Source organism: Rana temporaria (genome assembly GCF_905171775.1).
Source record: "Rana temporaria chromosome 13 unlocalized genomic scaffold, aRanTem1.1 chr13a, whole genome shotgun sequence".
NCBI lineage: Eukaryota > Metazoa > Chordata > Amphibia > Anura > Ranidae > Rana > Rana temporaria.
Genome location: NW_024404494.1, coordinates 56,865 through 70,586, shown reverse-complemented (window position 1 = coordinate 70,586; position 13,722 = coordinate 56,865). Strand labels below are relative to the sequence as shown.

Sequence of the window (13,722 nt, the reverse complement as noted above, 5' to 3'; positions counted from 1 at the left end):
AGCTTCTAGTTCTTCCACCACGAGTACTCAATGGGAAGGTGGCAACTCACCAGAGGTGTTTGACCACTTTTTAAGGTGGGTCAAAATGCCCATTTGGAATACCAAATTGATTCCTACTGCCAACACCAGGATAAAAAAAAAAAAAAAGGAATGAAACTAAAACTAACACATTTTTCAGCAGTGCACATGTCTAATATGAGACACCATTCCTCCCACTGACACCAATGATGGGGCAATATTCCTCCCACTGACACCAATGATGGGACACTATTCCTCCCACTGACACCAATGATGGGACACTATTCCTCCCACTGACACCAATGATGGGACACTATGCCTCCCACTGACACCAATGATGGGACACTATTCCTCCCACTGACACCAATGATGGGACACTATTCCTCCCACTGACACCAATGATGGGACACTATTCCTCCCACTGATACCAATGATGGGGCACTATTCCTCCCACTGATACCAATGATGGGGCACTATTCCTCCCACTGATACCAATGATGGGACACTATTCCTCTCACTGACACCAATGATGGGACACTATTCCTCCCACTGACACCAATGATGGGGCACTATTCCTTCCACTGACACCAATGATGGGCCACTATTCCTCCACTGACACCAATGATGGGACACTATTCCTCCTCCTGAGACCAATGATGGGGCACTATTCCTCCCACTGATACCAATGATGGGACACTATTCCTCCCACTGACCCCAATGATAGGACACTATTCCTCCTACTGACACCAATGATGGGACACTATTCCTCCCACTGATACCAATGATGGGACACTATTCCTCCTCCTACTGATCACAGGCTCTATGTAACTGAGGCAATGTTTATTCTCACTGATGTTGGGCCCCGGGATATTTTCTACCCTCACTGGGCACAGTCCGGCCCCCCTGAAAGTTTGGAGACCCCGGGTCTAAATATGTGACAAACCATCCGGAGAGTGTACAGCTTTTATTCATCAAGTTTTATTTAATCCACGGGAATGTTACATTGTGGCAGAGATGGAAACATTGAGGTTCATTTCTCTGTAGGATTGGTGACCGTCCCCATGAAAAGAATGTTGTCGGTTATTTGGTTAATAAATATCACAACAATTGGATGATTATAGAATCTTAATGGGGGGAGTGACATTTCAACATTCCCCACGGCGGCGGCTGCGGCGGCTGCGGCGGCTGCAGTGGCTGCGGTGGCTGCAGTGGCTGCGGTGGCTGCGGTGGCTGCGGTGGCCACGGTCCCTTTTTCATCCACATTTATGACGGCCTGATGTACGGCCTGAAATATAATAACAGACATGATAAGATCAGCAAATAATCACCAAACACAACCCGCCCAGCTGTAGTTCTATAAGATGATTGGATGTCGGGGGGGATGGGAGTTTCTAATCAGTACAAGAAAAGACCAAGAAACAAACTTTATATACAATTTTATTTGTGTGTTTTTTCTAATAATTTTCACCAGTACTTTTGCTTTCTGTTGGATAGACCCGTGTTTCCCAACCAGAGTCCCACATCACCCTGAAGTGCCATCTTGGTTCTTCTGGGGTGCCATGAGCATGAGACCCAGTTTGCCCCCCGGATCAATGCCGTGACTTGCCATGGCATGGACAGGTCAGCCGCCAGCACCATAACAACAATACTGCCAGGGTGCATGGCCCCATTTGTTGCTATGATGGTGGCAGCGGGGTCACCTGCACCATGGCAATGCATGGCTCTGATCCAAGGCAGCTTGCCTGCAGGACTGCCCCCAGCATTTAAGAAACTATGAAGGGCCACCTTCTCCAAATCTCCTCAACCTCCTGTCTTCTGCTTTGCTGTTGAAGCCAAATGGTAGGGCTGTGTTGTAAAGAAGGATCTGTGTAATTGGAAGGCTCAGTGATGGGGAGGCCTGTGTGGCTGGGGGCTCTGAGATGGAGGACTCTGTGATGGGGGCTCTGAGATGGAGGACACTGTGATGAAGGCTCAGTGATGGGGAGGCCTTTGTGGCTGGGGGCTCTGAGATAGAGGACTCTGTGATGGGGGCTCTGATGGAGGACTCTGTGATGGGGGCTCTGATGGAGGACTCTGTGATGGGGGCTCTGAGATGGAGGACTCTGTGATGGGGGCTCTGATGGAGGACTCTGTGATGGGGGCTCTGAGATGGAGGACTCTGTGATGAGGGCTCTGATGGAGGACTCTGTGATGGGGGCTCTGTGAAGGGGAACTCTGTGGGGATGGGTGGAATCATGTATAGGGGACTTTGATGTACAGGGGCAATTCTGATGTTCTGGGGGGCTTTCAGGTATAAGGGGGTCCCTAATGCATAGGTTAAATCTGGTGTGATATGGGGCATCTAATGTGAAAGGATGACTCGGATGTTATGGGGTTCTCTGATGAGATGGGGACATCTTGATGACCAGCGACCCAACCAAATGTCGTTGGCAGGGACGGCCTGCTATGTCCGCATAACACATATGTTGTTGTTTTCATTACTCTTAACCACTCGCCCTCCAGAACGTTTTGCCCCCCCCCCCCTTTCATGACCAGGTAATTTTTTGCGATACGGCACTGCGTTACTTTAACTGACAATTTTTTATTTTCTTATTTTATTTTTTGCGCTTGTAATGGTCAGGGGTTAACGCCGTTTACGATATTCCATTCCTCCAACCCAAGACAGCTTATCCGACACTCCAACAATCCAGCAGACACGATCCATAAGAATTCCCCAGAAGAAAGACGAGACACAAGCTCTGTTCTCTCTGGTTCAAACGAATGAATGCTTTAATGGTAACTCAGCCTTGTTATATACAGTTTAGAACCCAAGTGAACAATGAATCAACTCCACCCACCACATTACACAAGGAACTTCAATACACATTCTTTTAGATAATGACATTCCGATGAGTTAATTATTAGTCATTACCCGGACATTCTGCCTCCGTGACAAGCTATTTACACAATACACACGTTAGACATTCTGGCACCGACTCTAGAGGAGTTAATTACTACAGCTGACAAGTCACATTCCACATCTATTATCAATAGTATTTTCACACAAAACAGTGTCATTAGCATACACAATAAAAGATCTTAGGAGCAGACGTAATTAGCACAATGGATAATAGAATGCAGTCACAGCAAGTCCCATCACTACAGCCAGGTGGACTTAATTAGCATCTCAACAGTCTATGTTGCACATTGAATGAGACTCTATTATTGACCTGTTGTGGACAGAATTAACCACCTGTAATATCTCAAGCTATCCTGCACTACGTGAATTATCATTTCTCAGTCATCCTATGCCAAAAAGGGACTCCCGTTACAGCGCTATAAACAAAAAAACATTCTGTTATAGTACACATCCAATAAAAATAACTACCGGTATGGCGTTGGGTAGGAGTGCCCAACCTTTTCAAGAGCAAGGGATACTTAAGTGGCTTGGTAACCAGTCGTGGGCTACAATGAGCAGAGCAGGTGGATGGCAGCCCACCCTACTCTATAGAACCCACTCTACTCTTTTTTTTTTGTGGATCGGATTGGAGGTAAACGTTTGTGAATGGAGTCCATTTACATCTTCCACTCCTTAGAGGTGAATGGAGGATCCGATTGGGTTGGACTGACCTAGTGAAAGGGACCTAATGCCCCGTACATACTATTAGAATATCTTACGACAGGTTAGCTGCACTTTGCCATAGACTTCTTTTAAATCCTGTACATGTGGTTCACTTTCTGAAAACGCACCAAACTCGCAGGTCATAGAAGTCTACGGCTCAGTGCAGGTAACCCGCAGGTGTGCTGCTCTGCAGCTGCGGATCAGTTTAAAAGCGGCCCAGTAACCTCTGCAGAACAGATATGCCCATATACTTTATAGCCTGCGATTTTAGTAATAAACTGACCTTTAATAACAGTCTTCTATTCCATCCCAGAGCAGGAGGTCATGGACCACATCAGAGGGCCTATTCCATCCCCGAGCCACTGGTTGGGCACCCCTGACATTGGGTATGAATAACAGGATGGATGTTAGCCTGTTTTTGAAATAAGTCTTTGAAATTTTTCGATTTCTTCTTGACATGTTATTATTTCAGCATTTTTTTACGGGAAGAACTAGCGTTGTCTTATTAGTGTAGCGCCCTGCTCCTATTGAGTAGGCTCTAAATGTAAATTTAGAGTTATCTGAGCTGTAGTTAGCTCAGAGGGATTGTGTTAAATTGCTGGTTTCTGTTCCAGTTCAGCTGCGTTGTGCATTTTTCCACTTGACCCTGGGTGTCGCTGTCATTCTAGGTCAAGGTTGGAAATACAGTGGGATGGATGTATTGAGTGTTCTCTCCCCAGAGACAACCCAGTGGGAGTGTTCCTGTCGCTGGGCATTCTGGGAGAGGGTACTTAAAGGAGGCAACGGCAGGCCCAAATATAAACCAGCAGCTCCTACGGGGGTAGTGCTACATTAGATAGGAGGTCAGAGGTGACACCATGTCCAAATATAAACTCAATAACAGGAATAATGAATAGAATGGACTCTTACCGATCCCACTTTAAGCCTGAAATCAGGAGTGATTCCGGAGAAGTTTGCAGCACCTGTGAAAGGGGTTCTGATGCCAACTTCAGGTAACTCATCCACCAGGTTTATTTTGGAAGTTATATTAAATTTGGGTAAATAAAGGTCAATAAGCCTGTGAAGTAAAAAAACAATGAAGCTTATGAGAACTGGGAAATAGTAAAAGCTGTATCAGTTATTGGGATAAAAATACACAACTTCAACCACCTTCTCTATCCACCACTACTGCACCTGAGAGAGACACCCATATACAGCAGCTGCTGATCCACCAAAGAAAATTGTAGAGCCGTACATGACCTGACATTCTATAGAAAACAGGACAATTTATCATTAAACTTGCAGTGAGAATGATTTAAACTGCAAGGATTATTTAGATAGACCTTTACCCTAGAATTGTTGCTGATAGATCAATGGCAAACCACAGGCATTAGAATCTAATAGTACAACCTCTGCACAATCTTCTCTAAATTTAATGTCCAATTACATTTTTCATTGCCAGGCACCACAGTACTGAAATGAAAGCGGTTGTATACCCATTCTGATAACTTTTCTTTATGTGGACACTTGCAGGCTTTATATCCATTTGCATTAGAAGATTGTCTCCTTACCTGCCTTCCTTGTGAGATATATGTATAATTGTGGCTCGTGACGTAGCCCGCGCATGCGCCGTTTTTGTCCAGACCCTGCTGGAAAAATGCAGTGTCTTTGCCGGGGCTGCGTCACTTCCTATTGTCGACGTCAGCCCTGAGATCCCGTGATGCCAGCAACAGGATCTCTCTCTGATTCGCTCAACGTTAGTTTCCATAGTAACTGGAAATTAAGAAGAGGCTTGGACACTGTAATTAGTGCGCATGCGCAAGATTACGGGGAGGGAAATGAAACGCGTATGGAAGTTCATTTTCACCACTGTGCCCTTTAATTGTCGCCACTGTGCCAATTGATGCCACTGTGCCCTTTAATTGTTGGCACTGTGCCCATTGTCGCTACTGTGCCCATTGATGCCACTGTGCCCATTGTCGCCACTGTGCCCATTGTCGCCACTGTGCCCTGTAAAATACCCCTCCTCCCCCGCGCTTACATTTCTGGGGGTCAGACATCCTCCTTCCACGTCCCTCGAAGTCTTCTCCCGCCCTCGATGACGCTTCAGCCAATCAGGTTACCGGTAACCAGAACCGGTGAACCTGATTGGCTGAAACCAGGGAACGCACCCCCCGTAGTCCCTTAGATAAGTTTCCGGAAGCCGATTACAGCCTGAGGGCTGTACTCGGAAAGCTTATCAGAGCCGCTGGCTCTGATAGGCACTTCCACACAGCCAACCAGCTGTGCCATCTGAATAGTCGGCGGCAGCGGCAACAATAACATAGATTCATGCAATGCATAAATCTATGTTATTGTAATTAGTGGCGGTGCGAGAGCCAGAGAGGGCGGCGCTCCGGCGCCCACTATAGACGCACCGCAACTGCTACTGGATAACATCTTCCCTTGCCTGGACTGTTTATAGAGCCCACAGGATGGCAAGGACCAGGACTGATCAGTACCATGACAGGCATGAAAAGTTCTTGCTTCCTGTAAGTCTTTTGTTTAGGGGGGTTTTTGTTCATTAGCCCACAGTTTTCTCCGCTTACGTTTTGCTCCATGATGTCTTCCATCGTTGTACGGTCTCAGCAGACAATCCTTGCTCTACTTCGTGGATCTTGCCCGGCTCAGCCATGGCGATAATCATGGATACATCATTCTTGTATGGAAGCTCCACCACTGTACAAGGAAGCTCTGTATCATGGTAAGTGTTGTACTGTCCCTTGCGATGCATCATTGGAACATCCACCTCTGTGTTCTTATCAGCCTTGAACTTCCGGGTACTTGTAAATGCTGGATTAAAGGCATCCTGCCATTCTCCTAATAACATAAAACATGTATGTATTTTAAACCTATAAACAAACTCACAAAATTATTAGATTTGGTGCCACATATAAAACATGTTCTGTGGCATTAAAGCGAATGTGTGGAAAAAAACATTCAATTCATTCCAACAATATATGCACATTTCCCATGTTTTGTCTCTTTCGTCTCTAATTCTGCAAGCACAGCAAGCCACCCGTTCATCTGTCCAAAATCTGGCAAATTCCTAATTGCCTCTGCTAGACTGAAATGCCAATATTTTCATCTGGAACTGAAGGGCCACATTGATATACGAGTACACAATTAAGTTAGTTACAAAAATGTATTGAATTCAAAAGTTAACACATTTTGGAGGGCCAAACATGGCCCCCTTCTTCAGGGTTCAGGACAAAAGGGGACCCTCATGCATTTCCCAGAACAAAGTCTGCTTCATCTGAGATACTTTCTTTAAGGCGCCATTGAAGTATTTTGCATCCATCTATAGCAGTAAAAAGGCAAACAGGAAGACTACACAGGCAGGTCCGATAGTGCAGGCTCACCCATGGCATGGGGCCTAAGCATAGGTGTGCACAGCCTATTGCATTAGGGTGTGCACCCCAAAGCTCATACATATTTGCATGTGTATATACAGTATACTGATGGTATCAGCAGAGCGGTGGACGGTGTCAGTAGGGCAGAGGACAGTGTCAGTCGTTTTTTGTTTTTTTTTAGGAGCCCCATTAGGGAGCTTTGGTGAAATATTGGGGGTATATTTCTGTGCATTACTGCATGTTTAACGCACTATATTCCAGTGTGTTACTGCACGTTTAATGCAGCATATTTCTGTGCATTAGTGCATGTTTAAAGTAGTATATTTTGGTGTGTTATGTTCCATTTAATGCTGTATTTTTCTGTGCGTTAGTGTCAGTTTAATGTAGTATTTTTCGGTACAATGTGTACCACACAGGGTGATTAGGGTGTTCCCAGGCACACCTGGCACACCCTGTGCGCACGCCTATCGGCCTAAGCACTAACAGGTATTCACCAGAGCTACTGATGGGTTTTGCTGCGCGTTAGAACCAGGTTGCAGTCCTCAGGATCAGCCCACCAGGAGGTCCAGTAGTAGATAAAGCTAGGGATCACACAGAAGCATAGTCAGTATACAAGCCAAAAGTCAGTATCAAGTGGTTGCAGGTTAAGATCAAGCAGGGACATAGTCAAGGAACATGCCAAAGGTCAGCAATAATTTGTAGCGAAGCAAGAGAGACAAGAGCGAGATATTGGCTGGGGAGAGCGCAATAATCTGGCAAACACGAAATGCAAAGGCGTGGCTTAAATGGGAAGTTCATTGGAGGAATAAGAGGTTCAAGACGAGCAAGATACACTTCATGGTTGTCTTAAGCCAGGAGTGCCCAATCTTTTGAAGGCCGAGGGCCACTTAAGCGACTTAGTAACCAGTCATGGGCCACAATGAGCGGAGTGGGCAGATAACAGGTCTGTGTCCAGTCTGCATATGCAAAGTAGACACAGCCCAATCTATTCTATGGGCCCTCCGATCCAATCAGATAGAAGGGGGCAGATCCATTTCTGTTTTTTTTAGCAGATCGGATTGGAGATAGGCAGGTGTAAATGGACGCTCTAATCACCTGCCGCTCCATAGAGCTGATTAGAGGGTCCAATTGGGTCAGACCGATCATGTGAAAGGGGCCTAAGGCTGCTTTTACACTGATGGTCTGCAGTCTATTGCGGCGCAGTGTATATGTGGTTTTCCCACCGGTTAGCTGCACTTTGCCATAGACGTCTATTATATCCTGCAGGTGTGGTGCACTTTCTGAAAAGTCGCTTGCTTCCTCTACCGCCGGCTTCATTTACAACACTGATGCTCTCGGATGGCAGGTCGGCAACCTGCAATCTGGGCTTGCCAACCAGCCATCCCAGAGCAGGAGGTCGCGGGCCACATCAGAGGGCTCCGCGGGCCAACTGTGGCCTCCGGGCCACTGGTTGGGCACCCCTGTCTTAAGCGATCAGGCAGGGAACTGTCGAGTGTCTCAGCAATAAGAGACATTACCAGACACAGCAGAAGTCGCAGGTTAAAATCTGAGACAACATTAGCATAACATTGACAAAAAAAATTGAATACAGAAGTGTCAACCATTATTGTCTCGAGGTTCTAGTAAATCTACTCTGTCCCAAGCAGTTTTCTCTGCCTTGTCCAGTTCAGAATTCGTGAACTACAGATCATCTCCCTCCTCCATATCTCAATTTAATAAGGCTACTTTCACACCGAGGCGTCGGCGTTAAAGCGCCGCTTTTTTTAGCGGCGTTTTACCATATTTTTTACAGCGCTTTTCAGCTGCGGCACTTTGCGCGTGGGTCGGCGCCGCTGCCCATTGATTTCAATGGGCAGGGGCACTTTAGGAGCGGTGTATACACCGCTCCTACAGCGCTGCAAAGATGCAGCCTGCAAGACTTTTTTTTTACCGTCCTGCCAGCGCACCGCTGCAGTGTAAAAGCTCTCAGGCTTTCACATTGGAGTGAGAGGAGAGGCTCTTTCAAGGCGCTTTGCAGGCGCTATTTTTTGCGTTATAGCACCTGTAAAGCACCTCAGTGTGAAAGTAGCCTAAGGCAATCTATCTAGCAGGGGAGAACTGGGCAGAGATGCCAACCTAAATGTAATTATCTACTCCAGATACTGCTGTCCTTACCCTCAAACAGAACATGGTTGGACAACATAGTATCTGAAGAAATTTCTTTGACAGGTTCCTTAATTTCGACTTCGGGTTCAATCATCACAAATTCATTCACTTCTTTTTTAGCCTCTTGTGGGTCATTGAACTTGGTCTTCCTAATTTCAGCATGATAAAGATTCCTTAAATCATCTTCAAAGTTCTTCCCCAAGGTCAGTGTCTGCTCTACAAAGAGGGCGTTGTCAACCTGAAGGCTTCTTTTTGGTTCATTCAGCAGATGGAGAAGAGTGGAATAAGCCCGGTGGACCTCACTTTCTGGGAGGTTTGTGTTGTTCAGGCTCAAACCTTCCAAGATTTCCTGGTGGGTCTTTGATTGGGCGCCCAACAACAGCATGGAAAGAGCAGAAGAAATACTAAAAGTTGACATAACTAGATTTTTGGGTGGAGAATCCTTGCCCTGAGAAGATACGGAGGTCAGTTGCTTGAAGAAATTGAAGGCAAATTCATTATTTCTTTTTACTACTTCATTTAGGGCTTGGGCGTTCTTTTCATCTTCGGCACCCTCATGGGACTCTTCAGGTTTGTGGTCATCTGAAGAAGTTATGACCGGGATGAGCAAAAGCAAAACTAGGAGGAACTTCATGTCTTCTCAGTGTAGACGCTCACCTGCAGGAAATGACAAGGTGTTAGTTGAGTCTTTGTTTTCAACCACTTATCTAAGTATAACATGACATGATCCCAAGACTTCTAAATATCAACATGAAGGCCAAATGTGTATCTGGGCAAAACGAGTAAGAAAAAAAAAATCAGTGCATCTTTTCATTATATCCACATTCTTCACTGTTTTGCAGCTTTAGAATCCTGCAAGTGTAGTAGAATTTCATATTTACCAATATATTTCATATTATTTATTCTAATTTGCATTTGTTTATTGATAATACAATTATTATTCATATTATTATTATTACATAGTGGTCTTATCAATAATATTATTGAAGTAAAGCAAAAATTATTAGTCTATTAACCTGTTGCCGACCGCGCTATAGACAAAAGACGTCTACAGCGCGGTCAAGTTATTCTGGGAGGACCTCCCTGGGATGTCCTCCCAGAATCTTGCTCCCGCGCCCCCTGGGGCATGCTCCCGGAATCATCCGTGACCGCCGGGTTTTCACCGAAAGCTGAAAATTGGTATATTAATACATTCAATGATATGGAATACAATGCAGTTGCTTGTTGAATGTCCCATTAGAATTAGACCATCACCACCCCTCACCGGGACCTACCTGACGAGCCTTCCACAGGGAGATCCTTCCCGTCTGCAGAGTCAGAAACAAATTCTACACAATTCTACACATATATATATATATATATATATATATATATACACCAGACGATCGCCCTGCCCACCGCCCCGTCGCTTTACCAGAACTCTTCTTCTAAGTAAACATAATAATGTTTGCACAAAGCTGGATTGTGAAACAACGCCTCATATTTTCAAAATAATTATAATAAGTAAAGAAATATTAATTATAATTGGCACAATTTTCGTTTCCTTGAGTGCCTTGTGTTTATGGAGTGCGCCATAATAAAACAATAGATCTGAATCCCAGAACTGGAACGTACCCTTGTGTTCTCTTATCATTGTGTGTAAGAACATTTTTTATTGGGTACAAGTCTTCATTCACATTGGTCTGCAGATTAGGCATGTGCAATTTTTTAAGTTACGAATACGTTTTCAGTCAATTTTCGTTATTTTAGTTGATTCGTTAACATACGAATGAACGAATGGTTTAGCACAATTGATAACGAATAACGATATTTTCAAAATAACGAATATGAAAAACAACGAAGATACGAAAGATGAAAGAAACGAAAACATAGAAACAACGAAAATACCGAACCCAAAAAAAATAATAATTAGGAAAAACAAAATGAACGAAAATGCAAACTTACTAATATTCGAAGACCGAAAAGAAAACGAAATGCCGAACAAAGACTAAAAAACGAAAATCAAAACTAACGAAAAATAAATTACGAATCTTCGGAAAACGGAAATGAAAACAACGAAAATACAAAATAATGTAAATTAGCTTTCGTTGGTACTGAAATATTTCTGGACATTGACCAATAGCCACTGAGCGCTGTCCCTTTCCTCTGAAGAGGTTTGTTCCTTCCCCCAATGAGCTTCTTTCTCATTACCTCCTGGCTCCTTGTGTCTTTTTCTGTGTTAGACTGCAGTGCATCTAATTTCTAGATTAGTATTTGTAATATCTGACATATTTTAGTTTTCTTCTACGTCAGACTTCATTCTAGACAGGGTGTGTGTGCTAAGACAGTCAAGTCAATCACAGTAAAGTACAAATTACAAAATTACGACGAGTAGTGTGTCGAATAAACGTAAAATGTATTCTAACAGAATTACGAATGCAATAAAATCTACAAAAATAAGTTTTTACAATCAAAGGAAATTAGACATGAAAATACGAATGATCATAAAGCAACGAAAATATATTTCTTTACGAAAATACGAATGCGGCATGATGGAAAATATAATGTAAATACGAATAACAAAACAACGAAAATTAAACTAACGTAAAAACGAAGAAACGAATAAAATCATTTTAAAAATACGAACGCGGCAGAATACAAAATATAACGAAAATACGAATCTCGATTCAACGAAAAATAAACTAACAGAAAAAAAAACGGAAACGGAAAAAAGAGTGTTACGAAAATACTAAAGAGTACGAATACGATAACTATCGTCTTACGAAATTACGACTCGTTACGAATCACGATAAACGAACAGAAACGAAACAGAAATAAACGAAAATTTTTGCTGTGCACATGTCTACTGCAGATAGAACATCTTCATATATACAAACTGGGCTGTGTACTCAAATTGTATTTATTTTATTCCAGATACTTAGTGATGGCTGGTGCTCAATATTTGGAGGGGCGATGGGGCTCAGGTAAGTAATTAGGGGAGCTGAGGGGGGCTGAGGGGGGCATGGGTTTGCTGTCCCCCAAACCCCCACCCCATGCGGGAGACGAATGGGAAGGAGGCGATCAGAGGCTCCAGAGGTCCAGAGCCATTGTTTCTCCTCCCGGGCCGAACAGGATGTGGGTCCTGAGACCCGATTGGCTGGGATCTGCCTGGGAAACACAGATAGTGCTGGTCTGTGAGAGCAAGGAGGTTGGTGAACACTTTTGGAGCAGTTTATGTGGAAGCTGGCAAGCGGTAGGATTGTTCAGCCTGGTAGTGAGGGCTTGTGTATATATATTGTATAGTTAGAGCCGAGACAAGGCTAGGTTTTTGTTTAACTATTTTTGTTCTGTTTGTTTTTTCTGCACACTGTACAGCACCTGTATATAGACTTTGTATATAGCACCAATAAACACCCCACTGTTTTTCACTTATCCCATGGACTTGGTATCTGTGCCTGCTCATCCCAGGGAGCTTTTGTACCCACTACCTGTCCCCCAGGTTACAATATATATACAGTTTTGTGTATATATCTATATACTCTGCATCCAGTGTAGCCTATATCTGACTGCAGGCCATTCCTGGTGTACTTTTACTAATATACTTCCGGTGGTGTACACACAGGGCCGATCCTCCCTATAGGGTCACTATGCAAGCTGCTTAGAGCCCTGCAAAGCTGCGGAGGGCCCCCCCCCCCAATTACTAGAGTTCCCGCCTGGCGAGAAGTCATTTTCGGCCCCTCACCCCGCTTCTCCACTCGCTGGCTGCATGGGAGAAGAGGTAAGAAGTCAGCCCCGCCTGCCTCTCACTTTAATGTAAGATGTACTGTAATTTCTGACAGCAGAACATCCCCCTCCCCCTGCTTCTCAACTTTAATCTTTAATGTGACATGTCACTGTCCGCATGCCCCCCCCCCCCCACTTCTCAACTTTAATGTGACATGTTATTTTCGGCAGCCCCCCCCCCCTTCTCAACTTTAATGTGACATGTTATTTTCGGCAGCCCCCCCCCTTCTCAACTTTAATGTGACATGTTATTTTCGGCAGCCCCCCCTCTTCTCAACTTTAATGTGACATGTTATTTTCGGCAGCCCCCCCTCTTCTCAACTTTAATGTGACATGTTATTTTCGGCAGCCCCCCCTCTTCTCAACTTTAATGTGACATGTTATTTTCGGCAGCCCCCCCTCTTCTCAACTTTAATGTGACATGTTATTTTCGGCAGCCCCCCCTCTTCTCAACTTTAATGTGACATGTTATTTTCGGCAGCCCCCCCTCTTCTCAACTTTAATGTGACATGTTATTTTCGGCAGCCCCCCCTCTTCTCAACTTTAATGTGACATGTTATTTTCGGCAGCCCCCCCTCTTCTCAACTTTAATGTGACATGTTATTTTCGGCAGCCCCCCCTCTTCTCAACTTTAATGTGACATGTTATTTTCGGCAGCCCCCCCTCTTCTCAACTTTAATGTGACATGTTATTTTCGGCAGCCCCCCCCTTCTCAACTTTAATGTGACATGTTATTTTGCTTAGGGCCCCAGGGAGGTCAGGATCGGCGCTGTGTACATAGTCAGGCCCGGATTTCCCACAGGGCCACCGAGGCCAGGCCTCAGG

General features: G+C 44.5%; 1 protein-coding gene across 1 annotated transcript; it reads right to left on the bottom strand.

Moving 5' to 3' along the window:
- Window positions 1-978: 978 nt before the first annotated feature.
- LOC120921992 (serine protease inhibitor A6-like) lies at window positions 979-10,469 on the bottom strand. Its single transcript, XM_040334520.1, has 5 exons — window positions 10,410-10,469; window positions 9,145-9,792; window positions 6,187-6,457; window positions 4,529-4,676; window positions 979-1,303 (listed from the first exon to the last, which is right to left on the bottom strand). The coding sequence occupies exons 2-5, from the start codon at window positions 9,767-9,769 to the stop codon at window positions 1,049-1,051; spliced, it is 1,299 nt and encodes a 432-aa protein (XP_040190454.1). The 5' UTR covers window positions 9,770-9,792; window positions 10,410-10,469; the 3' UTR covers window positions 979-1,048.
- Between the last annotated feature and the right edge of the window lie 3,253 nt (window positions 10,470-13,722).